This window comes from Neodiprion pinetum, chromosome 6, assembly GCF_021155775.2.
Source record: "Neodiprion pinetum isolate iyNeoPine1 chromosome 6, iyNeoPine1.2, whole genome shotgun sequence".
In the NCBI taxonomy this organism is placed as follows: Eukaryota; Metazoa; Arthropoda; class Insecta; order Hymenoptera; family Diprionidae; genus Neodiprion; species Neodiprion pinetum.
In genome coordinates this window covers 1,249,737-1,277,642 of record NC_060237.1, presented here as the reverse complement: position 1 = coordinate 1,277,642, position 27,906 = coordinate 1,249,737, and the positions used below count along the sequence as shown (strand labels likewise).

The following is a 27,906-nucleotide window of genomic DNA, read 5'->3' as shown; positions in this document are numbered from 1 at the left end:
ATTATACGTCCCTGCGCCTGCCTCCTTCGTAAACTATGATCAAGATGACAATCTGGCATCCTGCGCTCTTGTAGAACATATACATCAGGTATAATACCTGAATTATAACGTACATATAGCCTTATAAATTAATTCACGCATGAGTTTGAAAATTGTTGTAGCCAGGTAAAGATAGAGAAGATCGAAAGATTCACGATGCTCCTGTGGTCCGTCAAATTTGTCACGCTTCAAATTCAGACTTCTCTAATTTCCATTACTTATTTCCGGCATGATAACCGAACTCTCGAAATCTTGTACAGCGTAACGAACTGGATACCGAGACTCTGTAAGAGATGAATACCGGTGCAGCAGCGTAGGGGTTAAATTCACCCCAAATCAGGAAATATGAACCCCAGTCAGCTTCTTCCGCGCGTTGTACATTGGGTGAGTAAGACGACGGGAATAGGGGAGGATGGAATACAGCGGAAGAAGGAGAGCATCTCCTAAAAACTGTAAGTTGATGCATATTTCAAAAGCCAGGCCACGCGCTTTGTTCCGGAATACGCTTTCGGGGAATTTTTTTTTTCCACCCCCCTCCTCCCGTTTTCCTTTTCAACCCTCCGCCAGCGTCTCTCGACTTTCCTCCATTTCTTCTCATCTCCACAGCATCTCGGCCCGATATCCCCGGTCTAATAACACCCTTTTACCACGATCGTGCGCTGGAATTTGTTTAATTTTTATCATATCCCCCCCCCCCCCCCCCCCCCCCCCATCAGAATCCCGGTGCTTCGACGGAAAGTTTCAACACATGAAGATTCGCTCGGACCTTGTATGGATTCTAGGTTCTTCCCGCGATCCTTTCCGATTCCAGATTAATTTTTTTCTTCGAATTCTTTCCCGGCAGTTCTACGAAAAATCCGTTGACGCTTCGCAGCTTCGCAGCCTCTCAGTCGTGTCGGAGGCAGTCGGTGTTACGCGGGGTGAATAACCCCTTTAGATCGGGTAGCGGAGTCACCTATATACCAACCAGAAAGTCCTACCAACCCCTTGGCACTGATCTGGGGTCGCCTCCCCCGTCTTCACCGCGGCGACGCGACGCTCCCGCCGTTCAGTTTCCGTGTTCCCCGTTTCTCTGCCGGGGTTTTATAGTCGGCGGGGCTTACTTTTACGCCGGAGCTGACTTTCCGCGACGCTCCGGCAGTCGCTCTTCTACGCCACACTTTTCATACACTTTTCTTTCCTCTCGGTATCGCGCTTTTTTCACTCTATTGTAGGTATGCGTAGACCGACGCGCGGGGTAGACCGTGTAAAATACCCCCCACACCTCGCTCGAACCCGACTTCCAAGCTTCTCCAATGCCGTCTATGAACGCCAAAATTTTACGATATTGCTCCTTCCTCGTTCCAACTTTACTCTACTTTCTACTACAGGGTTGTTAAACGTTTTATCAGGTCGGATGTTCTCGCACTTGTCACTTTAACCCCACATTTCGTACGTGTCTAGTGAGTCGGATCCCCGGAATTTTTAATCACGTTCCAAATTATCGGGCCGAGTATTTTGCGATCGGATGAAAATGTTATTGCGGTGCCTACTCGGAGTCGAATTGAAGATTGGCCAAATTTAATAGGTACTCTCACCCACCGTTGATTGGTTGAAATAAATCTGTAACACGTAGCTCAGTTTCACTCTGGACGTCCCGAGAGGTCTCGAGAATTCCTCAAGCTCTCGAGAGTTCGCCCTGCACGAGGGTCGGGGGTTTTTGGTTAAAGAAGTAGCTCGTTAAGATATAATAACGAGATCGAAGTTGGAAGATGTACCCACGAGGCGATCGAGGATTAATAAGTCATTCTTGAAGTTGATCTCATTAACGGTACCGAAGGCGTGTTGGGCGGTAATCGCAGGAACCGAAGACAACGAACAAGGATACGCGTCTGCATACCTGATACTCCTAGGAGCGCGCGTGCCCAGGTGAATCATTCATCTCGTTGATAATTACACATCTCGGGAGTAAATCAATTTAATGCTCGGCTCCGAGGCGTCCTCCTACTTCTCTCGAGCCGCGGCTCCCTCGGACCTCTCGGGGGTAAGGATTCGGAAGGACGAGTTTTTCCCGCTCGGGACTAACTAGCCCTGGGCACCTGTCCCTTCGGGCTGCAGGACGCGCATGCAGGACCTCTTCCGCGCATTAAGACCCTGCACCCCGTGAGATGTCGGTAGATAAATACAGCTTATAATCATAAAAGGTTGAGAGAAAAGCAGGTGAAAAACAGCCCTGCCTGCCGCCTACCTTACAGGCTTCTTCCATAATCCCCCGCGTGTAACTTATGTCCGCAGCATTTCTCTTCACCTTTCATTAGACACGCTGCACCTTTGCATACATATACCTACCACAAGGGTTCGTTTCAAGGCTTGGTATACCTACGATGTAAATCGGACAAGTGACCCGGCGACGAGCTTTTTACAATATTCGGCTTACGAATTCGCGGTTGAAATCAGTCGGCGATTCAACTGCGCTCTCGCACATTTCGCGGGGGCAGGATGCCGGTTCTTAGGACCCGCACGCGCGTCCTTACGGCCCCCGAAAGTTCCGTAAGGATTCGCCATATGGTTCGCCGCGGTCCCGTATAACAGAGTTGGCGCGGCGGTCGTTCGGGGAAGCGGGCCCATTTATTTGGCGTGTGCTGTATAATTAGGCTCGGCTCCTCTATTCTGTCGGTTTTATAGCCTTTTTGTCCGAGAATAATACGGGGAAAAAGACGCCGGCGTAGGAGAGCGAAAATAAAAATAAATTTTAGTATCTACAAATGTATTATATTACAGTGAATTTCATTAACGGAATTTTCTCAAGTACTCGTGTCCGTGTGTGCATGCTTTTATTTTCCGAGTTCATACCTGACCCTTTCCTTACCCGTAATTTCGCATTTTGAATTCGATGATTACAACCAGTGTAGTGAAAAATACAGCGAATAAGTAGATCGCTCGACTTGCAATTAGCAAATAATTACGGTTCACTCGAAAATTTTAAGTCAACCCTGAAAATGTCGCAAGTTTGTAAACATCGTAGTGGATAGGTTTGTTTTTTTTTCTTCTAGGTGTGTATTATATACATACTTACTTTTGTAGCGGATAGAATAGCGGTACAGCATATAGAAACCGGAATTAGGGCGGGGGTGGGGTTAAAAAAATTTTTCCTCTCTTTCGCCATCTGTTGGAAATTGGCCGCTTCCGTAAAACGGGAAACTCATTTAAATATGGGCGGTCTTAGGGCTGTTTTAGGGCTGTTTTGGGGCACTCAACAGACGTAGAAAAACAAAGGCGCGCGCGTTACGGCGTCTTTTCTAAACCAAACGCAACTGCATCTGTAACTCGATTCCTGTACCAGAGCCCGACGCTCAACCACCAAGAAAACAAATATTTACCACGGGGTTGAGATTAATCAGATCTTAACCGAGAATAAAAAACGTTTGGAATTTAGAACTCTTGGGTTTCCGAAATTGTATACCGCGATTTCGTAGAAACGATTCTCGTCTCTGCTGTGTATAGTATTTGTAAAAACAAGAAAATTGGTTAGAAAACGGAAAAAAATTGCGATGGTATCATGCAGGTCGTAATACGTGAAGAGAAAATTATTTCATTTCAGTTTGATGCACTTGTCCCGGTATGGATAATAAACATCGCAAAACTTCCAACTAAAAAATTGGCTAGTTCAAAGATTATTGCAACTTCAAATCCAAAGAGAATTTTATACTCTAATCGAATGATCATTTTGCGAGGAATTATACCGCTCGTTGTTTAGATGAACCACTAATTTCCGAAGGACAAACCTCCGGGTGATATTTCTTGATATTTATTTTGATCCCTGTATCCTTGGGGTTTGGAATTTGTCTCGGAAGAACGCTTCGAGGATGGAGAAAAGCGTGTGTGTAGCCGGCACAATAAAAAGAGGTGGGTATATTCGGGATGAATGGCGTCGTGTGCGCGCCACGCGTCTTCCCGGCCCCCTCGGTTCCTCCGTGTTTTTTATCTTTCGGGTAAAAAAACTTCTTTATAGCGATGCAGCGCGTGCCGGGCCCCGCTTCTCCCTGGGTGCCCCTTCCTTACCCACGACAATGCATCGGTGCAGCACTGCAGCACTGCAGCTCCTGCACGCATCGCGCGGCAGAATGCAGCCAAGAAATGTGATACTATTTACCCCGAGACCCAGAATTACGTGAAATCTGGGCCCGTTCGGAGAACCACTCCGGCCCCTCGCCCTGCAGAATCCGTTGTACCCATCCCGCGCCACAGTGCATGGGTTGACATTCGAGGGTGTTTGGAGTTTGGATCAGTAGTCCGGAAACCAGAAATTATACAACTCGCTTCGACGTTGTTTGAGAAGTTTCGAGTAAAAGTCGAGCTCCGATGTCGCAGATTGCTGTTGTCACAAATTGTTATCGAGAAATTGATGTGGTTTTGGTCAGAGTCGTAAATAGTTGTGAAGTTTTCACCGCGGATTTACGATCTTGGATCGATCCATCGAGCATCGATGAACGTACCGCTCGGACGTCTGACCGTGCGAAGGGGGAGGTAGGTGCACCACCTATATCTGGAAAGTGTTTTCTCATCGTTGCGCAAACGGGGACTTCGAGATTCCTCCCTGGAAGTTTTGTTTTTTTTTTTTTTTTTTTCTTTCTTCTCCTTTTCATCTTCTCGCTGGTAACGGTGGTCCAGGTAGGAAAACACTCGTGACGCACAGGATCCGAGAGATTTGGAGAGGCTGGTTTGTACCCAGTTTGCAAGATTCCACCACAACCCCCGAAAAACCGTTCGACCGCTTCGCCAAGGTGAGCGAGAGAAAGAGATAGAGAGATAGAGCCCAAGCCCTCCTCCCTTCGCCTTACCTCCGAAGCGATTCTTTATCTTCTCGAGCTTGAAGAAGTTTCTCGACATGTTGGCACACAGCCGAAAGGTCGGGATAAAAATCCGAAGAAAACGGCTCTAGCCCCCTTTTTTCAGCACGGCAATACCTATCGATGATTAAGGAGTCGCAGCCACAGTTTGGAAACTCTGCTGAAATTGGAGGTGAGAGGCGAGCTAGGATTCGGGAAAAATTTCCGAATTCCACTTCACCTCTTCCTCGACAAAGTCCCGTTCCTGACTCCTTGCATCTGCCGCGAAGCCCCCACATTACGGGATAATGTGTCACTGTGCCAGATCTCCCTCCGCGCTCTTTCTCCCTCTCTCCTCCCCTGCCCCCCGTGATTCAACCGGCTCTTACGGATGTGTGGAATCCTAGATTTTGGAAAAATTCTATTCAATGGGGGCAGCTGAATGCAGGTCGCAGGGGGGGATATGGGGGGTGGCTGCTCGACGAAAATTCGTCTGTCCGTTCGTTCGAGTGTGTAGTTCTCTGACGCCGATGCTGCCGCTGCTGTTGCTGCTGTTGCATGGAGTTGCGAGTTGCGTTTCGGGGAACAAGACGCAACGTGGGATGATCGGTGAAAATTTGTGCCACCTTTGTTCGGGGGAATTTTTCCGAACTTTTCACGAGCTGCGCAAAGTTTGACATTTTTTTTTTGCTCTTACCTCGACGCTCAAACCGTCCCGTTTCGTCTACATTCTCTCGATTTTCAATACATGGCGTGCGTATCCGCACCTTTTGCATATCGTACACAGCGATAATTCTGCACCGGGTAAGGAGGCCAAGTATTTATGGGATGAAAGGGATTTGTACATGCATTGAACGACATATCAACGATTAAACAGTTAATTTTAATAATAAAAATAGTTTGACAGGTCAATTATATATGAATCGATGAAACATTCAATAACTGTTAATGTTTTACACGAAGTTGCAAAGACTGGGAGCATAATATATATATATATATATATGTGTGTGTATGTGTACATGTATATGTAACATAATATTATATATACATATACATATATGTATGCATTGCAAAACGTATGTTACAGTAATAAGTTTTACCTCGTTTTTCGTATATAATAATAATAATAATAATAATAATATATAGTATAGGTATATGATTTTACACCGTCGTAATAATATATTAATGCATATTTACCATTACATATATCTATTTATTATATATATACATATATACGGCTTCCTTATCTCAGAGTTTAAAGTTTGTTACACAACGATTATTAAATATTACTTATATAAAATGGTCTCTATCGTATATGTATATATATTTATTTAATTATTCTGTTTTCATTTTTTTCCGGTCAAATTTTTTCTTCAATTTTTCTTTCTCTTTCCCCTTCTTTACTTCGCTATTATTGTTATTATTATTTGTTACGATTATGATTATTATTATTACTATTATTTTTATTATTATATGAATAAAATTTTTATACTATAGTTTCATTTATTTCTATTATTTATTATTACTTTGCATTCTATCACCTATAGGAATACTAATTAAAATCAGTCTTGTGGTTGAGATATCTTAGGTGTGTTTTTTTTTTTTCATGTGAGGTAGCGTCATGTTCATTAGTAGTATACACCGTCAGTAACCACGCGAGTCCAATAAATCGCTCTCAATGCCTGTGATTTTGATTTCTCTGTTGCAACCTTTTAAAACTCGATCATGACGTTTGTTTTTCACTTCTCTTTTCAACAACGGTGAGAGGAAATATTTTGACCGGTGGTAACTTTTGCTATAAAGTATATGTATATGTATCATAGGATTTGTAGTATTAGTAGTAGTAGTAGTAGTAGTAGTAGTAGTAGTAGTAGTAGTAGTAGTAGTAGTAGTAGGTTGCAGATATTATTATTCATTATTATTTTATAGAAACATATTATCGTTAATTTAGTTTGTTATTTATCATAAGGTCTGATTTTGTACCGTGTCTCGTTGCTTGCGAGAATTTGAACAGATTCGAGAAGCGTTAATTATTCATTTGCATTTAGTTATTGTTTCTTCATTTATTGGGAAGACGACCGAGAAATAATGACTGACTCTACTAAATTCCGATGCGAAAAAATGACAGTTCAAAATATCAAATGACAATTAGTATGAATCGATATTCAACAACTGTAGCGTCGACTGATCGTTGCCCTTTTAGTTTTACTGGCAATAAATGAAAAAATTGCCAAGTCCAGCTGAGAAAACTATCAATTCTTCACCTTCGATTTAGGAACTGAGGATTGCGTTATTGAAATCAATAGTTAACATATTGTTCGATGATTAATGAGGCTACGACATCGTATGCATTGTACACACAACGCGTTTAACTTATCGGTTTTCCGTGTAAAATAGTCAGCGTTTCGTACGTGTTCAAATTCGGGCGATTAATCATCTATAACATTTATACATACGAACGATTATGTACAATAATGTACAGCAATGGGTTTTCACTGGCTCGCTATTTTTGTGGAATCAAAACTGAAACAAGCTTATTTTCAATGAAAATTTTACGTTTCTATGATCAAACGCATCGTTTCTCTGTCCTGTCATTTGGGTCGCGAGTCATTGGCACATGAAATTTACTTAGTAAAGAAACTCGTTTCAGTTTTTTTCTAGATGTATTAAAAAAAAAAAAAACTGAGCCACTGGGAACCTATTAATTGACATTACTGTACGTACATATAGATATAATACTCTATACAGGATATATCTCGAGATATCTGTACAAAATTGCTAAGACTATTTACCCTAACGCCTAGTTATATACCACTTTATATATACCATACGTAGATTATGCAATGAAGTATATGCGTCACCGAGATCGTTGCGGGACCTAGTTCCCGAATGCATGATTTAATCTAAATTTAATCAGACCTATACAAGAATCTAATTTAACCATCAAGAATTTCATCGCTGTCGTTTGTTTCTTCGTTTTTTTTTTGTATTTCTTTCGTTGCACCTAATCAAAACATACGGCGGTTCGTATGATTTCTAAATGACAGATTATGACAAAAATTTTGAAATTTCAGCGATGCAGTATTTTTATCCCAGCATGGTAATTATAATGATAATAATAATAATAATCTACTTATAATTATCGACCTACCAGCTATTTGACACAAATACATATATATATATATATATTATATATATACACATGGTATTTAAGATCAGAAGCCAACAGCAATAAAAACAATACCGATAATAATAATAGTAGTAGTAGTAATAGTAATAATAATAATAATAATAATAAAAGTAATAATATTAACATCATTTGGCTATTCATTCTTCTCGTTTTCTTTTTTCATTTCAACTTTGAACTTGATTATACAATAATATGATACATGCGGTTTAATGTCTTGTAACCCGTCCGTGAAAACTGTACGAATAACGAATCCGACGATACGGTACGACAAGTTGTGATAATAATAACTGCGTATTAAAAAATAGGAATCATTGTTTATCAGTTACGTTATAGGTATAATATTATAGTTTCAGTAGTTATACGTACATCAGTTATCGCGTGACTCGAGGAAATCAACTTTGCGTTATAGGAAATTTGCGATTCTTTGCTTGTTTCTTCTTCTTCTTCTTCTTCTCAAGCTTCTTACGCGCATACATAATGTAACGTAATGTAACGCGTGTATAGGTAGTCAGTTATAATATAATCATAAGTGTATCTCTCGTTGAGGCAAATTTTAAAATCAGTCGTTACGTTATACCGTGCGAATATAAAACCGAGTCCGTAAAACATTCAAGTCTTTTTCACAACGCAGCTTCAATAATTACGTGTATACCTGCATAATGACTTATATGTAATAATGATGACGATGATAATAATAATAATATTAATAATAAGGTGAGAAATAAATATAACATTCGACGTATAGAATAGAGTCTAGACTAGTCGTTCAACTAACATATTATTATTATTATACCTACGTATAACAATGCGATTTTTGGTAATACTATTGTTTGGCATTGTTTCCCCCTTTTTTCTCTATCAATTTCTTGGCCTCTTGCTATTTCCCCTACCAGTTTAGTCGATACTCTATTCTGCGCGCATACGCTATTATACCATTATACTTATGTTATATAGCTATAGTATAACATGGGAAACTTATCACTGTAATTTGCAATTCAACCTACACCACATGTACCACACAAAATCGAATCCAAACACACAATCACCATGTGCAACCGTTTCGTTTTCGGTACGTAACGAGAAAAATAAAAAAAATAAAAAAAAAAAAAAAACGAAGAAAAAAAGAGAAACAAAAAAGAAACACCAACGAAACGAACAAAACAACAAATACAAAGAAAGAAACAAACAGATGACGAAAAACCGGTTTCACCCAATTCCTGAGAAAACTTTGGACTAACAAGTAATTCGTTAGTTGTTACATGTACCGAAAAAGCGATGCCGCCGTCGCTATTATACTCCTGTTACTCGAAATAATTGTTATGCATATTATACGCAACGTCGGGTTATATAATGCAAGGTATACCCTGCATAGGCCTATCACGTGATAAATTCATTTCATACGACCGTGAAGGGTCCGCAGTTCGAATTAATACCCGCAGGGTGCCGGGCTACAACCCTAGAAATATTACGATCGCACGGGGTCGCGATGCTTCTCATCCCCATGGTCACACCGAACAAAAAATATGTTAGATTTTACATCTGTGACGAATACGTGGACAGCAATTTCTTTGTAGCTTTTTTCGAGTTAAAGCAAACGCGTCAAGATCTACAAATCCGAGAAAACAAGAGTTAGAAAACCGATAATAAGAGTTTCAATATCTTTAGGTAGATGTACCACAATTAACGGAGATTTTATTTGAAAAAAAACCTGTCCATATATTCACCGAACAACAGATGAATAATCCATGTACGTTAAATTTTTTTTCCGTGCAGGCCTGTGACTGCTGTCGACCCATCTCGCCTCGCTGGCAAATTAATTACCGGCTAACTTGCGTGTGCCTGTGCGATGTATCTGTACGTGCGTTGTGTGCGATACGAAAAGAAAAAGTAAACGAAATTTTGACGCGGTTGACGTTTTGACGATTTATTCGATTGAAAAATGTATCGGTTCCCAAAAGTTTTGAAACGCGTTTGCCGATCTCTCATTTCATTCGGAAAGTCGAGTCGCCCGGTCGGAGGGAAATAGAAATTTTTTTCAAACACCGCAACATGTGCGAGAGCCGTCGAGGCTGGACGAGAACCGAAGCTGAGAAAACGGGGAATACGAAAGACCCGAGACGAGAGGCGGCAGCTTTCCGTTTCTCTGCCGACGTCAGAGTCGTGAAAAATGAGTGAAATCTTGGCGCCCTGCGGAGATGCTGCGAGGTTTTCCGGCGCAGCATGCATGGAGTGAAAGTTTCGGAATACAGAAACGGTTTGCGGAAAATGAGATCAGCCGAGGTGCGGCGAGTGCCTTCGGTTCTTCGTCTACCGGAGAGCTGCGAATCGAGTGTGCGGAGCGGAAAGAGATGAAAAAGAGGAAAGAAAGGAGAAGAAATTTTTTTACAATCGCTGCGACTCGAGCAAGGATTATCCTGGCGTAAAGGGATGAGGATCTTGATCGCGACCGATGAACCGAGTCGAAATAGGTACGAGTTTTTGGGCGCAGGCGCGAGCGAGACACACGCGTTATTGTGTTTCGTTTCAGGGGTATATAACGCGAAGGTCCTCGAGGGTGGTTGAAAAGGTGCATCGAGGCGGGGGAGATTTTTTCCCTCTGAATGTTGCGGAGTGCGAATTTGAATCCCCGGATTCGGCGTTTCGCGGGAAAGTATACTTTTTCTACCTGCGGCGCATCGCGATACGCGGGAGCTCGAAAATGAAAGAACATTATGGCTGAGGTGGGCAAACGGGTACTGCTCCTGAGCATTCCAAACGCGATACTCGCACTAACCGAAACGTCCTTTGTGCGGCGCCCGGGCGAAGGATCTGCCGAGGATCAACAGGAACGACGGGAAAAATGAGAGCGGCGCGGCGTGACCTCGTAGTTGGCAGTTTGGCTTTGACGGAAATTTGCATGTCCCGGGTGCCTCGGTATGCATAAATCACCGGAGTGCAACCGACGGTCGAGTCGGTAGTTCTAAAACCGGTGGGGGCGAGACGCGTACGGTGTAAGAAACGTTAGAAATCTACCTGTTTGCGCAACACAATGACCCGCGTTTGACCTTGAATCGAAATGATCCGTATGGTCGGTGGGATATAGCCTCGCAGTAGAAACCGAACGAACGTTCGTTTGCATTTTCAAACGCCCGGGGACTCGATAATTCGACGAGATTTTCGCATTGTATATATTTATATATGCAAAACGGTGCGGAATCGACGCGTAGATGAACGAGAATCAAAATACGAATGAGTTTCCATTTCGCCACGTAGAACCGAGAGAAACAAACGATCGAAAATCACGTGTCAAAATCTGATTTCGGACTGAATTTTCTTACATCGAATAAAATATTATACGCGTATGCATATATGTACATGACGAACAGTGCGATGTGTAGTAAAAAAATAAAATAATAATGGTCGATTTCAAATATATGTACATGTATTTCAACAGGTTCTTGTTTTTCTATTCACGTTATTCTTTTATACACATACAATGTTAGGAATCGTACATATAACAACACGGCACGCTAGCCAGGCAAATAATAATAATAATAATAATAATAATATAAAATAAAATAATTATAAATAAAGATATTAATACTATACATTTATATATAATATAATAATAATAATAATGACAATAGTAGTAATGATATAGTGTAACACAAAGCAGCGACAGTCGGACGACACAGACAAAAAAAATTCTTATCAGTCAATACAAATCCCAAATTGTGGCAACTACCATATGTATATATATACATATATATATTATAATATCATAAATCGCTAAAACGCCGACGAGGATCGTTTCGATTGTTTTGTCGTTTTTTTTGTTTTTTTTTTCGTTTTGTCGAAATTTTTGATTTAATTTTTTTTTTTTGGATTTTTTTGGATTTTTTGTTCAAGTTAATTTTGAATCATTTCTTTGTTTTGTTTCTTGTTCGATAAGAACGGAGGAACGTCGATCAGCCGTCCTTCGTCCCTCGCTACTTTTACTGTCAGAGGAACTTGTATACCAGAACATTCATTCCTTCTTTCCTATATACTTATTCATCTCGGTCTCCCCCTTCTAAATATTTTTTTCCCATACCTATCGTCATTCCACTTCCCTCATTATTATACTATCCCGTTAGACATTCTCCAACCGTTTTCCGCGCTATCACTATCTCTCTCACTCACTCTCTCTCTCTCTCTCTTCCTCTCTCTCTGAATTCGCTCATTTCTCTCTTCCCACGCACACAAGCAGACACGCACATATTTAACATCGAAACGAGATCAAACACTCAGCCAACTAGCTATACAACAACTACGTGGGTGTGGGTGTGTATGTGTACATATGTATATATATATATATTTATATATGTTTATATATATATAAATATACACGCGTCTCGTATATACATACCTATGTACATCAGGCTCTGGCCAACTAACTACACGTACTCCAATAATATATAGCCGTTCAGAATAAAGTCACATACTTTGCACGCGAGTTACGCGCCTCTACTACGTATGTATAATGTGTACATATATATATACTCGTAATATTCTAATATATACGGAACGTCTGTCCCTGAATTAGGGATTGGTAGTTCAGTTATACGAAATTACGTATATAATTCATACACATTATTAAATCGGCTAACATATAGAATATGTATAGCGTTACACTTGTATAGTTTTTGTCAGTTACTCGCGAGATGGTGGTACCAGTATAGTATCGGTAATAATGTTGTTGATAGTAATAATAATAATAATTATGACGATAATAATAATAATAATAATAATAATAATAATAATAATAATAATAATAATAATAATAATGATGATGATGATAATAGGGTGATAATAAAAATAGATATAATATGAAACCTCTTAACAGTTATTATTATTATTATTATAGTGACTGTGAACCGGTGTAAGGAGTGTGTGGCTATTTGTATTCGATACATAATATTTCAGGTATTGCGCATTGTAGTTTATGGTATTAAGTCGTAGACTTAGGATCGACGGCAAGGAAAGATAAAAAACGCATCAAAGGATAAGAAAATGAAAGTAAATAGAGTTAGAGAGTGAGAAAGAAAGAGAGATAGAAAAGAAATGGAAATTCAATCAACGCGGTAAACTCGTTAATATGATACGCATATTACAAGTGAAACAATGAAATGATTTAAACAAAACATAACCGAGGGGAATTTTTTTTTTTTTTTTACTTTTAATGTTATAAAGTGTACAACTTTAATCGTTGAAAGTGTAAAAGAAAGTGCACAGCGTTCGTAGATCGCAGAGGCGAATTTTGACACAATTGTTTTACAGGGGCCATCCAAACATTACGTGACGCCGTTGTCCGCCATTTAAGCCCCCCTCCCCCGCATAACACATCGTCCCGCAGTTATTTTACTTCCCCTCTCGAAGCGACGCGGTCTACTTCGTTCTCGCACCTCCTTATATAATACGATTCAAAATCTGTTAATAATACGACGGACAATTTGACTGTACGATCAAAAAACAAATAAATATGGATAAAAAGAAAGAAAAATAAATAAATAAACAAAAAAAGAACGCGAAGCGTCACCGCCTTAGAGCTCGACGTGTGATATTCGAATGACCCCGTAACGGTATAATAAGCGAATCGCGTAGCGACGTAGGTGAAACTACGTACCCCCGTTTGGTCGTTTAGTAATTGGATCGGCACTAGGAACCTTTTCCGACGCCGGCACCGGAACTAGCCATAGAACCGGGGAGGTGATGGTGATCTCTGAACTGCCGGTTCTGACGAAGGAACAGGGTGCTGGGACTCGCCTCGGAGACGTCTAGTTCCTCCTCGTCGTCGTCGTGGGGAGTGTCGCTGCTGGGGCTCCGACTCAGGGGCGAGTCACCGCTGCTGTGAGAGTGGGAATGGGGCCGGTGGAGGCCCGTCGACATCGAGAGATCCTCCGGCTCCGTCTGCTCCGGTATCCCAATCTGTACCCCCGAGAGGTTCAACGGCATCGGAACCGACGTGTCCACCACCGGGGTCGGTAGTTGTTGGTGGTGGAGGGCGGGCCGGCGGGCCGGAGTCGCGGCCGATTTCCGCTGCGGCGTAGCTTCCGGTTCCTCGATCTCAACGTCTATGTCGATGTCGATCTCCTCGTCGAGGTCGTCGCTGGCGAGCGACGGAGGCTGGGACCTTACAACGCCGCTTACGCACTTGTGGTGCATGAGGTGATGCCTCCGTCTGAATCTCATCTGGCAGTGCTCGCAGAGGAACGGCTTCTCACCCTTGTGAACAAGGAGATGGGCCTTCAGCTGATTCGAGTCGCTGAACTTGGAGGCGCAGAGCTCGCAGGCGTACGGACGCTCTCCCGTGTGCACTCGGAGGTGCCGACGCAGGTTCGCGACCTGAACGAATTGACGGTCGCAGTGGCTGCAGTGGTACGGTTTTTCACCCGTGTGCAGACGCATGTGGGTCTTGAGGTGGTGGTCCCTCGTGAATCTGTAACAGGTAAGGAACGAGCTGGTCAGAGAAACCGAGACGGTCGATCGTTATCACGGAGAACGAGTATAATAAACTGTCGCTCGTTGTTGCGCCTACCGTCAAAGCCCGAGTGCATCGCCGAGTGTGCGACGAGTGGTCGTTTTCGATTATCGAACTCGAAACCGAGGCAACGAAACGAAGCGTAACTCACCTCTTATGGCACTCGAGACACTCGAATGGTTTCTCCCCCGTGTGAGTTCGCTCGTGGTTCTGCAGGACGTGCTTGTAGCCGAAGGACCTCGAGCATACGCCGCAGGTGAAGACCTTGTCCCTGGTGTCCTTGCTGGCCTCGGGACTTATCGACGTCGGAGGACTGAGAGGCGCCGAGCCGTCGACGGAAAGAGCGGCCGCCTCCGGCTTGCTTCTGGCGGCCCGCCTCTTCGCCGGCTGGCCTTTCTTCGTTACGCGGTCCGCGCTGCTGCTGACGACGTTGTTGTTGTTGTTGTTGGCCGTCCGGCGGGCCGCGGACTTGGCGCTTAGGGCCGGCGAAACGGGCCCCTGGGGGTGGTGGAGGGGCGAGGGAGGCGAGGAAGCCGCGGGAGGTGCCCAGCCACCGAAAAGCGTCTGGTGGTGACGATAGAGAGAGGGACTCGCGGCCAGGGTCGCGTGCAGCGAAACCGGAATGCCGGCGGCCATAAGAGCCGCGGTTTGACTCGCGGCCAAAAGCTGCTGCGGCGTAAGCATGGAAAGACTGGCCGCCGCCGCCGCCGCTCCCATCCCCGGGAACATCGAGGATGTCGTGTTGTTGTTGTTGTTGTTTGTGTTGTTGTTGTTTAACGGCGGAGACATCGGCTGCTTATCCGAGTCCTGTTTCATGTCGAGGTGCTGGCCGGTCAGGAGTCCTGGAAAGGAGTAAGAAAAAGTAGCGGAGGTCAGAAAGGCGCGTGTTGCACGATCATCCCGATACATCGCAAAGCGTCGGAGAGGACGACGCGGGAGGAGGTCGAACCTTGTTGCCGCGTCTCGACGCACGGAGGGGAGGGAGAGGGAACGGCGTCGCGGCGCGCCGCGTCACAACACACACGTCACTCACACGTGGTCTGCACAGGGCTGAGGAGCAAGAGGAGGAGGAGGAGGAGGAGGAGGAGGAGATGGAGGTGGGGGAGGGAACCGCGAGAGTACGGGAGGAGTAGTAGAACTCCCATTCACCCAGTCGCGTGTGTGCGCCCTACGTTCATTCATCCGACGCAACTATTCACACCAGCGCGTCGCGACGCGCCGCCTCTATTCGAGGCCACCGACTCGGCTACTCGCGCACGTACGTGCGGCCAATTCCCACTATCCTGCCCGCGAATATTTCAGATAGAGACGGATGGTTTATTTATACTCGTCAAATGTTGAGTAAGGCATGCGGAATTAGATCAGTCCCGAGGAAGCAGTCACCCTTCGTTATCTCAGAAACACGATTCTCGAAAAAGCCGCAGATATTTTCCGGTGATACGTATACGAGTAATTATTCGCCTCTTCGTCGGCGTCGTCTCTCGTTCGGCGAACGTTTCGCCCGATATCGTTCGGTGTCTTGAGGGTGGAAATTCGCCGGGGGTGACGTCGCGCCTTGGAACCTCTAACCAACCCCGATCGCTACGCGGCACCGAGGATATTTCATCTCGATTCGCGAGACAGATCCACAATATGCCGTCGGAAGAAAGAAGAGGCAGGACGGAAAGAACGAAGAGAAACCGATGAAATGTATCCTCGTAGGTAGCCGGCGAAGCAGGAATGCGGTTGACGATTCATCGATTGATCGATCGATTGACGCGAGGCATCAATTTTCAAATCGCGCGCAAAAAGACACTTCGACACCGCTTGCAAAGCGTGCGACTGTTTGGATCGTGAATTAGGCGGGCAGCCATGTTTGCCCTGGCGAGCGTTAATTAATGTGGTGCTTAGGGCCGCGTAATGAGGCTCGTTGAATCAATAAGGGTGAAGAGCGGAGAGCGATAGGGCGATGGGGGGATGAGGAGGGGGAGAGGGCGAAGACCCCTCCCACCCACCTCGCTGGGTGCTTTTGCCCGCGAGAACGCGCGACTCCTGAAGCTTACAAACGGCGTTTCCCGGCAACACGAGTTTCGACCCGCCCTCTCGTTCACCCTCACATTTTCCCTCCCACGTCTGGATGTATAAGTACGGATTTTACCCCACGGTTAAACCCTCTGTCTCGCGTCCTGCAGTGCATCCTTTCCCTAATTGGTCTTGTGCAATTTTTTTTTTTTTACCTTTCCATGCTTCGTTTTCCTCTCCCTCTCTCTCTCTCTCTCTCTCTCTCTCCTCTATCACTCTTTCTTTCCAGGACTCAAGTATTTCTTTCAGAATTTTGTTCCATTTCCTTTGCCTTTTTTACCTGCAACAACGAAACCTGCCATCTTTTAATTATACCTCACCCTTGATTCCGGGAAGGATGGATACTTTTCTTTCTTTCTTTTTGATCTTTTACTTGTAGAATTGACGCAGAATTCAGCAAGATGTAGAACAATTTATCACATTATGTAAGCTGTTATAATCAAACACCTGTACCGATTTCATTCTTGGTGATTTTATAACGTCTCGATCTCCCGACGACGGTTCTTTCCGCTTAATTTCATCAATTGATTCCGCAGCCCCGCGTGGATCGTTACTTCTGCACACAAATATCGAAATCTCTCTTCTTTTTAATTGCGCAGGCAGTTTTCAAACGTTGATACGATCGCTTGGCTCGATGAAAAATAATTAGCAACGTGTATCGCTCGGGAGTAAGGATCGTGAAAAATTTCCTCCTAACCCCGTGTAAGAAAAAAAGATACCCGGAAATTCGTGCGCCGGCAATTCGCAACGGATCGTGAGTTTGGCCGACGGCAACCGCAGGAAAAAAAGCGGTAGGGGAGGGAAGGAAAATGGGAATCTTGGGGGCGGGGAAAACAGAGGAATCCATGCGAAGTATTCTGAAACAGCGGGAGGAATCGCGGGAAATGGATAGATAATTTCCAAGAGTCCTTGCTCCTACCTGCGTTGATCTGTGCCTCCTGAAGATAAGATAATGCCATTCTACGCGACGTGACGACGTGTTGTCTCCTTCTCACTTTTCCACTCCATCCACTCGAGTAGCCCAAGTGCGAGCCTCGGGTATCACACAGAATAATAATACGATTTGTTGCACTTCACCGGTCCCTGGTTTTATTTTCGCTTATTCCTTCTTGTTCTTCCTTTACACGGTTTATCATCCAACGAGGTATTACGTGTATGTGGGCGTGTGTGTGTGTGTGTGGGGGTGTGTCTGGTATCTGTATATATATATATATATATATTCTATATTTATAAATATTTATATAATATATTATTTATCGTACGTAGGAAACGAAAACACGTAAGTCTCAAATAATCAGCGTTTTCAAGGAACTGTCGAGTTGCGGATATAGTTTGTACATTGTCCTATGCACAATGTGTCGTGATATAATGTACGTGTGTACTCGGGCTTGTTACACCGACGTTTTTCTCGTTAAATTGAAACAGTTATCGGTTCTCGTTGTTGTTGCACTCTGTACACGTAACGCTCCCACCGTACTTCGTTGTTACATTATTCCTCATCGGGTTTCAACGTGCTCGCGATAACTTTTTTAAGTGAAACGAACTAATTACCGTCAAAGTATCAATAATTAATAATCAGTCTACAACAAATGGTTAATGTATGTCTGAGGTAGTGTGACTGGTCAGTTTTGGTAACGTTGCATCAGGTCCGACGATTCGTCTCTTTTATTTATGTATTTATTTTTATCAATCTTTAAAATTCCCGACCATCTTCGGTCGCTCTTCTCATCAAAATCGCCCAATTGAAATTCGTCGAATTTCCTCTTTTGCTTCTCGTGTTCCTCGCGTATAGTATATTATCGTTAACATGACAAAAAAAAAAAAAACATGTGTGTATTTTTTTGTTTCAGTATTAGATTGGTTTAGCACATTTTATTTATCCGTAAATATTGAACGTCCGTACTTCGTTTATTTTTTCTTTTTTTTTAGTTTAGTTTACATGGTTATAAATTAATTTGAATTTTGTTTCGCCTTTATCGATATCCGTTATTGTTATTGATATACTCGGAAAATTTTTTTATTCCCTTGTCCGATTTTCCCCAAATATTTTCATCGTGTACACGAATGCGTCTCGAGAAGTCGAGTCACGAACAACAACTACTCTACGGACGACGATGTTCCCTCGGGCTGACCTAACCCAATACTAACTGACAGTCGCCTCGCGCTCGCTGTAGTCAAACAGCCCCCACCCCAACCCTCGGCGCGACCCCCACCACCTCCACCGACGGCCTCCCCCTCCGCTGCCCTTCGTCCTTCGCCGCCCTTCTCTGTTTTCCGCGCATCCTCCTCTTCCTCCTCCGGTTTTCCACCCCTCCGACGAATTCATCCCTCATGGGCAAACAACATCCCCGCACGAAGGGCGCTGCTGCTGCTGCTGTTGCCGACGCTTCTGATTCTTCCGATTCTTCCGCCGCGTTTCACGATGCGCGCGTTTCTTTCGCGGCGGTCGCTTCGACGAGTAACCAGGCTCTTTTAGAAGAAGGATCGACTTATGAGGTTTTTACTGGACCCGCAGGACGCGATGCGAATCCGTTTAGGATCGATCGGATCCGCGGTTCTTGAAACAAGGAGAGAACATTTCTAGGACTCGCAATTTGTACCTTTGTACGGTTGATCGGATAAATGAACCGTGTTAAATTTGTAGGGAATTTATCGCAGAGTGATTTATGATATCTCAAAATCACGCAGGGACGTTTTTTACCCCCGTAATCGCTGGAAGGATTCCGAAGCTCTTGTGCGTAATATAAGAAAAAAGTGTCATTCGGATTTTATTTGCCTACCTCTGTCATTACAAAAGCGTAACCTAAATACTTGTAGGAATGTTGCAATATTGTAGGCACAATGTAGGACGATTCGCGTGCATTTGTTGCTGAAATATGCAACGTTTGAGATAACGCGATGGATCGTGATTGTTGACAGCAGGTTGCTTCGTAGATTATACCGACAATTCTACACTGTGTAAAATAATTACGATTCGCACAGACGCATAGACTGGGTACTTACGGCCGACGGTGTTCTCTTATTTCGTCGTATTCACGTCTACGGGTATATTCCCAATAAAAAATTGATCAACCCGAGAGGGTTTTATTATGAAATTATAACGACGGTTATGAAATTATAACGCTGCGGTAACGACGTGCCACGTCGTATAAACGGTGCGTGTAGAGCGTGATTAGAGTACTTATGAAAAATAGAATTATTATTCAAACGACGCCGCGGGAATCGGTTGAGGCCGAAAACTCGGATTCGGACCGTGCGTTGAAAATTTCACTTTGGATTTAATAAACGCATACCCGCGAGCTAATGACGATGTCGTTCCCGGAGTACATAATACGCGCTTATTTCCGACGGCGATGTACTTAGCCAGTCCAACACCGATCAGCCGCTTGCTCGTGTGCGCGTAAGTATATGAGATAAACTCTGAGGCGAGGTACGCAGGCAGGCAGGTACGTATAATGGCGAAGCGCGGGACGGACACGCGTGTGTTGTTCGAAACTCTTGAGCGCTTCAAATTAGGCCCGTAAAATTAATTACGTAATTGCCTTTGACACGAGCCCGTGGTTCTCGTAATGTTCTGAAATTGAAATAAAGCGACAGATTTTTCGAACCCGGTGCAGAAGGAGAATCGCTTCGGGCTCGGAAAACCGGCGAGCTCTCCGCCTTCGTACTCGGGACTCCGCACCTGTGGAATAAGAAGAAGCTCCACCGTCCGCTATTACCGCATGCATGCATGATTTCCGAGCCGGGGAGGCTGAACTCTGTACGTTGTACGGCTACTGCATTCTCTAGTAGCAATTACCCTCATTATTTCCCGATACCCGCCCTCCGTAAAAACCAACTCGCTTCTTCCACGTGCCGCGGTCTATCACTCCGCAACAACGCACGACACAATGGATCGCACATTCATCGTCCGCGGTTGTAGGCGAAGCCGCGGAGTGCGTCGAACCTGCAACCTCACGTGCGATCGAGGTGCACTTTTCTCAAACTTTCATGCATTGTTATATTCATTTTTCATCACGCTCAGCCGAGATCCATGCACGCGTCGACCGCTGAGGCTCGTGAAAAAGTACGGGAGCTAGGAATCGACGTTTGTGAAACCTCATGAAATATGGAAACGAAATCGGTGAACCGTGGACAGCGAGTTTATTTCCCTACGTGTCGCGTATCTGCCTTAAATTTTATATCCAACCAATGCAAATTGTTTTCCTATCTTGTACCTACTGCACGGATTTTGGAAAAGTTTTTTTAAAATTATTAACAGATTTTCGGGGAGCCGAAAATTTCGATTAAAATTATAATAAATTAAAATAACCTGAATAATATAGTTTTGCGTGTGTGTGCGTTTTCTTTCCGTTATCTTCGCAAAGCTTCCGTGAATTTGAAGACGAGGCAAGGGTGTTGTACCGAAAGCAACGAACCGGCGACGAAATTTGAATGAGAGAAAAAAAAAAAAAAAAATTCTCACCCCAAGTCGATTATCGCGGCGTGCGCTGTGATTACAATATGTGATTATTCGATATCCTTGATTTGACATAAGGTTCGATGTTCGAACTCTGTATATTTGAAGCGAGGAGAGAGGTTAAACACAAGCGAGGTAAGGTAACGAGGCATTGAATAGATAAACACATCCGGTGTACATTGTAAATTGTGATAAGGAGCGTTACATGTTCATTCCGAAATCGCGACCTACCCGATACATATGGATAATTTTGCACTTTGTACGAATTCAATGCATGCCGATGAGCTGAAGCGCGATTGTCAAGGCAGGCAATTTGAATTCAAAAGAAAAACTTGGCCTCGCGATCTATTCTTAACCCGTGCATGCATTTAACTCGATCGCATCGGCTGTCGCATTAAACAGACATTATCCTCTTTTTGTTTAAACAGAACGCTTCGCCTCTGCGAGCTGCAGGATGCCCAGCTAATTCTGCCGATCGCGGACGCAGATTTCGTTGGTGAGTACCTAAGGCATCTCCGTATATTATTCGCGAAAAAATTCACTCCGTAAGCTATTTCGAATAAACGTGATACGAGCAGCACAATGCGCCTGGAACAGAACTCCCACTGTTCCGTTTACAAGGAGGCGGCGGCTAGCTGTTCGCCGTTGCTCCTGTTTCGCCCTTCCCCTGCTATTTCGCCACCCCTTCGTCGTCCCTGCAACCAGGTTTTGGGGTAAAACAGCCTCTCTCTCTCTCCCTCCCTCCCTTCCTCTCCTTCTCTCTCGCTTTTTCTCTCCCTCTGGTCGCTCACCTGCCCGCGGGCGTGCGCTACTCGTGCCCAACGTCAAAAAACTCACGAAACTTGGATATAGAGAACAAAAAAAGGCGGAAAAAACCAGGAGAGAGAGAGAGAGAGAGAGAGGGAGGAAAGACGTGCGTGTGTGTGCGGAGTAGAACGACACGCACCCCGTCGGTCGGCTGTCGCCACCGCAAACAGAATAAAAACCCAATTCTAAAGTGAATCGTAAACCGAAATCTCAAGTACCGAGAGTATTAGACATCGACAATAGTTCCATTCGATTTCGCTTGTTTGACGATACGTCCTCTAATGCGAAACACTTCATTTTTTCTTTCTTTCATTCAATCTTTTACTCCTATTCTCCTTATTATGCTGTTTTGCCTCCTCTCGGCCTTTTTTCCTCCTCTCCCAGCACGATGTTTACTTGTTGAGCTCGTGCCTACGCTTTGCAAACTCCCTTACGTTATACGGCTACTTTCAATTGAATTAGAAGAGACTACGACAATTTTTTTTTTTTTTCCACTACACATACCTCTTTTTACCCCCGAAAGTAACTTTTTGCAAATAGCTTCGAGGAAAAGATAAAGCCTGCGGTATGTCGGTCATGTTATACATGTAATGTATAACGGTAGTATCCAGACAAATATTGGTGAAGATGTTGCGTTAATTTTCAACGGTCTTTCGTTTACAATATTTGGCTTAATTTTCGCAACGCTTTTCAGAATTCGCTTGCTCATAAAGCGAGTAATTGCAAACGTCGATTCCACTTGGCCTCACAGTCACGCAGGGATCTTATTTTTTCTTTATTCTTTGCTCGTGTTTTTTTTTTTTTTTTTCTTCTTCATTTTCTTCTCTCTTTATTATTTTGTTTTTCATTTCACCCTCTTTGGAACAGGATCTTATTTCCTTCGCTCTTCGGTCCCGTTAACGAGCGGAGAAATTGTCAATTAACCGTTCGTAAATGAAAATGTCTTTAATTACGTTGAAAATCTAATAAAGAAAGACTTGCGAATGAGGTGCAGAAGAGAGGGGGTCAAGGCTGAGAAAAGTACGAGGGACAGCGAGCCTTGGACCGAGTTGAGTTTGGCAGCGGATGGAACGAGAGTTTAAAGTGAAAAATATAACGAAGCAAATAACGCCGCGCCGAGAGAGAAAGAGAGAGAGAGAGAGATGAAGTGAGTGAGAGTGAGAGAGGGAGAGGAAGGGGGAGGGGGGAGAAAAGTATTCAAAAAGCGTGAAAATTTAAGAGAAAGAAAATGCCAGAAGAAAACAACCAAGACAACGAAAAAATATAAAAAAATCCAACTAAGAGAAAATCGGAGAAACGTGAAAAACAGAAATAAATAAGTGAAAACCGGGAACGAGAAACGGAAAGTGGGCTTAGTGGGGATGAAAGACTTTCCACAAACAATCTTGACAAAATATTTTGAACACTGTTCAGGTAAAACGTTCCGCCCTCTGTAAATTGCGATATAATATCCCCGCTTCAGGCCCTATAAACCCGTCACCGCGAATGGGGCAAAAAAGCCTTTACAGTAGCATATATGCTCTACTACAGAGGACCGTCGGATTTGAAAACGCACCGAAGGACCGTTCCATGAAACGTCACCCCGATAACAACCTTTTTCGAGGATCGGACAAGACAACGTCGTAGGGCGAAAGAAACGACGAACAATCGTTACGCAATTTCTGAATTTCATTTACGACAACCGGGCAGCGGAAAGCCCAGGCGTACCTGTAAGTTCAAGAAATGCGGGACGGCACGAAGTAACTGCACAGCGGGGGATAAGCTGCAGTACTTAACGATGGTAATTACGAATTTACAATGACCACCGGACGGGCGCGTTAGCGTGGCTCGAAAACACTTTTCCATTCTCTTTGTAGTATTTAGACTTACATTATTATGTCTGCTACCTGCTCTTTTGTGCCCGAGGCCCCCCGGGCTCTTAACCCTTTCGTCCGGCCATTAGCCCCGGGTATTTACACATAATGCGACGCAGAGGTGGCGATTTCGGCCCGCGAATGCGATGCTCTTTACCACATGCCGTCGCAGTGCGACATCCCCAATGGCGAGATCTTGGACGATTCGAAAGCTCGCTCCTTATATTTGGGTATACCTGCAATTGCGCAGGAAGATTCTCTACGACGGGGGGTGCAATTGAGGCCGTCGTTTATTACCCTTTGTACAGATCTGGAGCAAAGTACGCCAGGACACCGGACGAGCCTCAGGGATGACGGTTCCGCTTTCTCGTAACAATGTTCTGCCGTACTGGCTGTTGTAAAGTGTACCGAGTTTTAACTGTGGCACATAAAATATTTCCGGGTGCGTGGTGTAATAAACGAAAACACACTAACCTGACTTTCTTCGTTTACTGCACCATACGCTCAATGTTTGTGTTGCCGGAACAATTTTCAAACGCGAGTAAAACTTCAAGAATCACGATATAACTACACAAAAATTTACCCGACAAATTGACCCAAATAAAAATTTCAAGCCCTTATGAATTGGTTCTCTTCAAAGTTGGGGCTCGTTGGATAGTACAAACAATCTCCGACCAAATTATTTGCCAGCGGGGCTTTACCGCTTTCGATTATTATAAATTATAGTATATTTTCACGAGTATTCCGGATTTCTAATCACGCGTTCATACACAAATTCGTCCGAGAGTTCACAATCACATCCACATGCATACAACAAGGACGTAAATGCCTGTTTATCGTCGCTTATCATCGTCGTGAATTCCATTGTTCACGGATTTCTACCCAGCTTAACCATCGAGCCGATAGTCGGTAATCGTCTATTTGAGCACGGCGATTAGTAGGTCTGACCGGTGTTTAATGACCTAATCGTTGAACGCACACGAGTCGTAAACCTGTCATCGGAGATGAGAAATTTTCGTGCTTTTCTTTGTCTCTTTTTTTCTTTGTTTTTATTTTGATACAAACCGGTTGAAGAAGAGGGATGAAACATCATTTTATCGCTAGTATGTATTACTATTTAATCCTTACATTCTCCCGCTTAATTCCATCTCTCATATTATTCCTTTTTTTCGCATTCCTTTAGACACTCCGGTCCCCGCACAAATAATACAATGTCCACGATCGGTCTTTGTGGTATCGGCACGATCAGTTTAGTGCCGCGAGGTGCAAAGTTTAGTTTATGTCGTGGATCTTTAAACTTGGGGTAAATATTTAATTAAAGTCAGGCGCCTGTTCATGTACTCGAAAGAGGAATAATATGCCGCACATTGGCTCGCCGACTCAAAAATTCCGCAGTTGATACAACCTCTAAACTCAAACATCAGCGCCTATATATCGTCGATTACGTCTATTCGACTCATCTCCGATTTTCCAAACTTGCGCTTCAACATCAATCGGTCAATATGTGTATTGTGTACGTATACTCACGTTGATCGGATGCGTGCAATCAATCTCCCCGAGTCGATCCGACGCGTATTGCCTGCAGAAAGTTTCTTCAGGTTATATTGTACCGTTGGTAAATAATAATAACGGAAAAACAATTAATGCAATCGGTAACCAAGCTCGTTAAACGCGTCACGCGTGCTCGACAACTTCAGAGAGAAGCGAGTGATCAGCTTTTCTGCGAAACAGTTGAAATATGTCTTTCGTCTTCGCTTTCTTCGAGGAGGGTATTTAACGAACGATACGGCTAGAAACGGCGTGAAGAAACGAAAGCTAAAGCGAGGGATCGTCAGACTCTCGGCGCAAGGCGCGCGCCACTTTTGCCAAGGCCCTCGGGATTATCGAGATTATTGTTGCCCGGTTGTTTACTCCTTTTTACGGGTGGTGATATTTTTGGAAAGAAACTCGGGAACACGTAGCGACGTTTACGAAGGGATCAACGAGGACGTCGGGCCTTAAGCCACGTGGCTCTGCTGCACGGTATCGATGCCTTTGGAAAAGAGAAAACTGCGCGGTATCGCGTTTTCTCGACGTTACTTACGTTCGTTTGCTTCGCGTTGTTATCGAGTACCGATTAACCAGATCGACAAAGTCTGTCTGCTTAAAGTAAAACGGCGCCATGGATAAAAATGGAAGTCGAAAAATGCGACGAATATAATAACGCGAGGCGTCTCGATAGCCGTGAAATTCCCACGGGATATACTTGTATCGTCTCGGTTTCTACGACAAACGATTTGAGCCTGCCTCGGCGCTGCGCACACTCTCTCTCTCTCTCATATCTCATCTCAAAATCTGATCTAACGAATTTGACCAACGGTCGATTTCGATACATTGCGCATCGGCCGCCTTTTTTTGGCCTATAAGCAACGAAACGAATCAATGCGGCGATCAGTCGCCGATATCTCAATCTCGAGTGGACGGTCTTTCTCCAAAATGTCTCCCAACGGTCTTCTTGCAGACCAAAAAACCCAACCGCCACTCGTCGCACGGTATGCAAACCAATTTAATCACGCAAACAGGATCAGGAAATCGCTGCAATAATCTCCCGGGAAGCATCGAGGAGATCAGCTATATTTCTTTCGTCCATTTGTGCCCCAATTTTTGCAGACCTTTTAACTTACAGCAAACTCGGCGAACAGATTAGATTGTGATTCGAAAGGTACGCGTCTGCGGTTGAAAAAAATGTCTCGTTTCGTCGGTTCCCGCTGCCGAGGAAGTTACATTTGAGGTATAAAAAGTGTCGCTGGAATTTTTTTTTCCTCTTCTCCCAAAATAATTCTCCGGAATGAAAAGAGGATCGTAAAAACCGTGCGGCGAGTGTGTCGAATACCGAATGCGTTAAGTGGTCGCTCCAGAAACGGTAAGCGATTAGTCAAGCACGGTGTTTAATTACGTTCGCGACGCAATTCGAGGCGGAGGAGAAGGGGTCGGTTTATTTCATTTTCCGTTCTGTTTGGCTCTTGTCTATAGAGATAGTCGAGGCAATTCGAAGAATATTTGTCTGCGAGCCGAGGCTCGGAGTCGTCCGCAGGCTACTTGATAATGAGTTTGTTTGTCTGTTTGCCACTCTGCGATAGTTCGGACTTCGTGACCGTCCCGGTCAGGCGTCGGGAACGAAGAGACGGAGGAGGCTGACTTGATCCCATTCGAGTCGACGCGTCGCGACGCCACGATGACGACGAGGACTCTAATCACCCGTCATCGACGCGCCATCGCTCATGGCTATAAACCGAAATCGAAAATAAGAAGTACGGATAAAATCTTGCGCCCCGCGACTTCTATTCGGGTCGTTTTTAAAGGTAGCAGACTCGATCCTGGATCGGCGAGCATATGGCGTGCGAATAGACAGGCCTCGCCGTTCCATCTGGGCGTCTAGGAAGAAAGGAAGAGCCGAGACGCCGTTTTGGTCTTGTTAGAATATTTTTCATGTAGGTATAAGGCGGAATTATACGGCCGTTTGCCGACCGGACTCGATTCCGCGAACCTCGTCGTCGCAATTGGCCGAAATTGGTTCTTTCGATAAGAGTTAAGAGCGCGGACGACTCGGGAAACGACTCGGGCCCAACCCTTCGTTTTTGACCTCCGCACGCTGTTGCACCCGGGTGAACAATCCTCGAGGCTGTGATTTGGGTCTTGTTACACCGGCGGTTTTTGCCCCGCGAAACTAGTACGACTCGTGATCGTCACGGTCTGATCCAGCAAGCTATTCGGAAAACAATATTTACGGTGTGAATAATCTCCACGTATAAACACCGACGACTTAATGGGACAGTGACGCATCGCCGTTTGGACGCTAAGCAGCGGCTCATTCTTTCTCGGCACTACATAATCGACCCTGGATTACACGTGTGTACTTCTTCCTCGTATACCTCGGGCGTCTTCCGGTACGTCGGTCGGCTTCGAGATAGGGATCGATCACGATCCACGTGTACCCGATCCCTGCGTTAATCGCAGCCTCCTTACGTCGTACGATAATTCTCCGCATGAATCGCGCAAGCTGTACGCCGTGTTATACGTAAAATCTTTTTCGATTCACGCATCGTCGCTCGAATCACGCCCGTTTCAAACATCGATTATCATCATTTCTGCACACTGCAATTCCCGTTTCTTCGGACGGTCTATTTATTATCTTCAATGGGATAACCGCG

At 44.3% G+C, this 27,906-nt stretch overlaps 1 protein-coding gene and 1 long non-coding RNA gene across 3 annotated transcripts in view; one reads left to right on the top strand and one right to left on the bottom strand.

The window, feature by feature from the left end:
• Positions 1-27,906, top strand: part of LOC124221949 (uncharacterized) — a 149,593-nt gene that overhangs the window by 24,044 nt on the left and 97,643 nt on the right. For both annotated transcript variants that reach the window (XR_006883893.2, XR_011177355.1), the window contains exon 3: positions 21,485-21,552. This is a non-coding gene — a long non-coding RNA (uncharacterized lncRNA). The remainder of the gene's footprint in view (positions 1-21,484; positions 21,553-27,906) is intronic.
• On the bottom strand, positions 6,404-18,715 carry Kr (krueppel). The gene is made up of 3 exons (XM_046632420.2): positions 17,517-18,715; positions 14,688-15,378; positions 6,404-14,494 (listed from the first exon to the last, which is right to left on the bottom strand). The coding sequence occupies exons 1-3, from the start codon at positions 17,554-17,556 to the stop codon at positions 13,714-13,716; spliced, it is 1,512 nt and encodes a 503-aa protein (XP_046488376.1). The 5' UTR covers positions 17,557-18,715; the 3' UTR covers positions 6,404-13,713.

Bases quoted from the DNA above. Each gene is read 5' to 3' on its own strand.
- Kr (XM_046632420.2), bottom strand. From the start codon at position 17,556: ATGGCATTATCTTATCTTCAGGAGGCACAGATCAACGCAG. The intron at 15,379-17,516 runs GTAGGAGCAAGG...ACTCCTTTCCAG, and splicing joins GGAGGCACAGATCAACGCAG to GACTCCTGACCGGCCAGCAC. The intron at 14,495-14,687 runs GTGAGTTACGCT...TACCTGTTACAG, and splicing joins TGTCTCGAGTGCCATAAGAG to ATTCACGAGGGACCACCACC.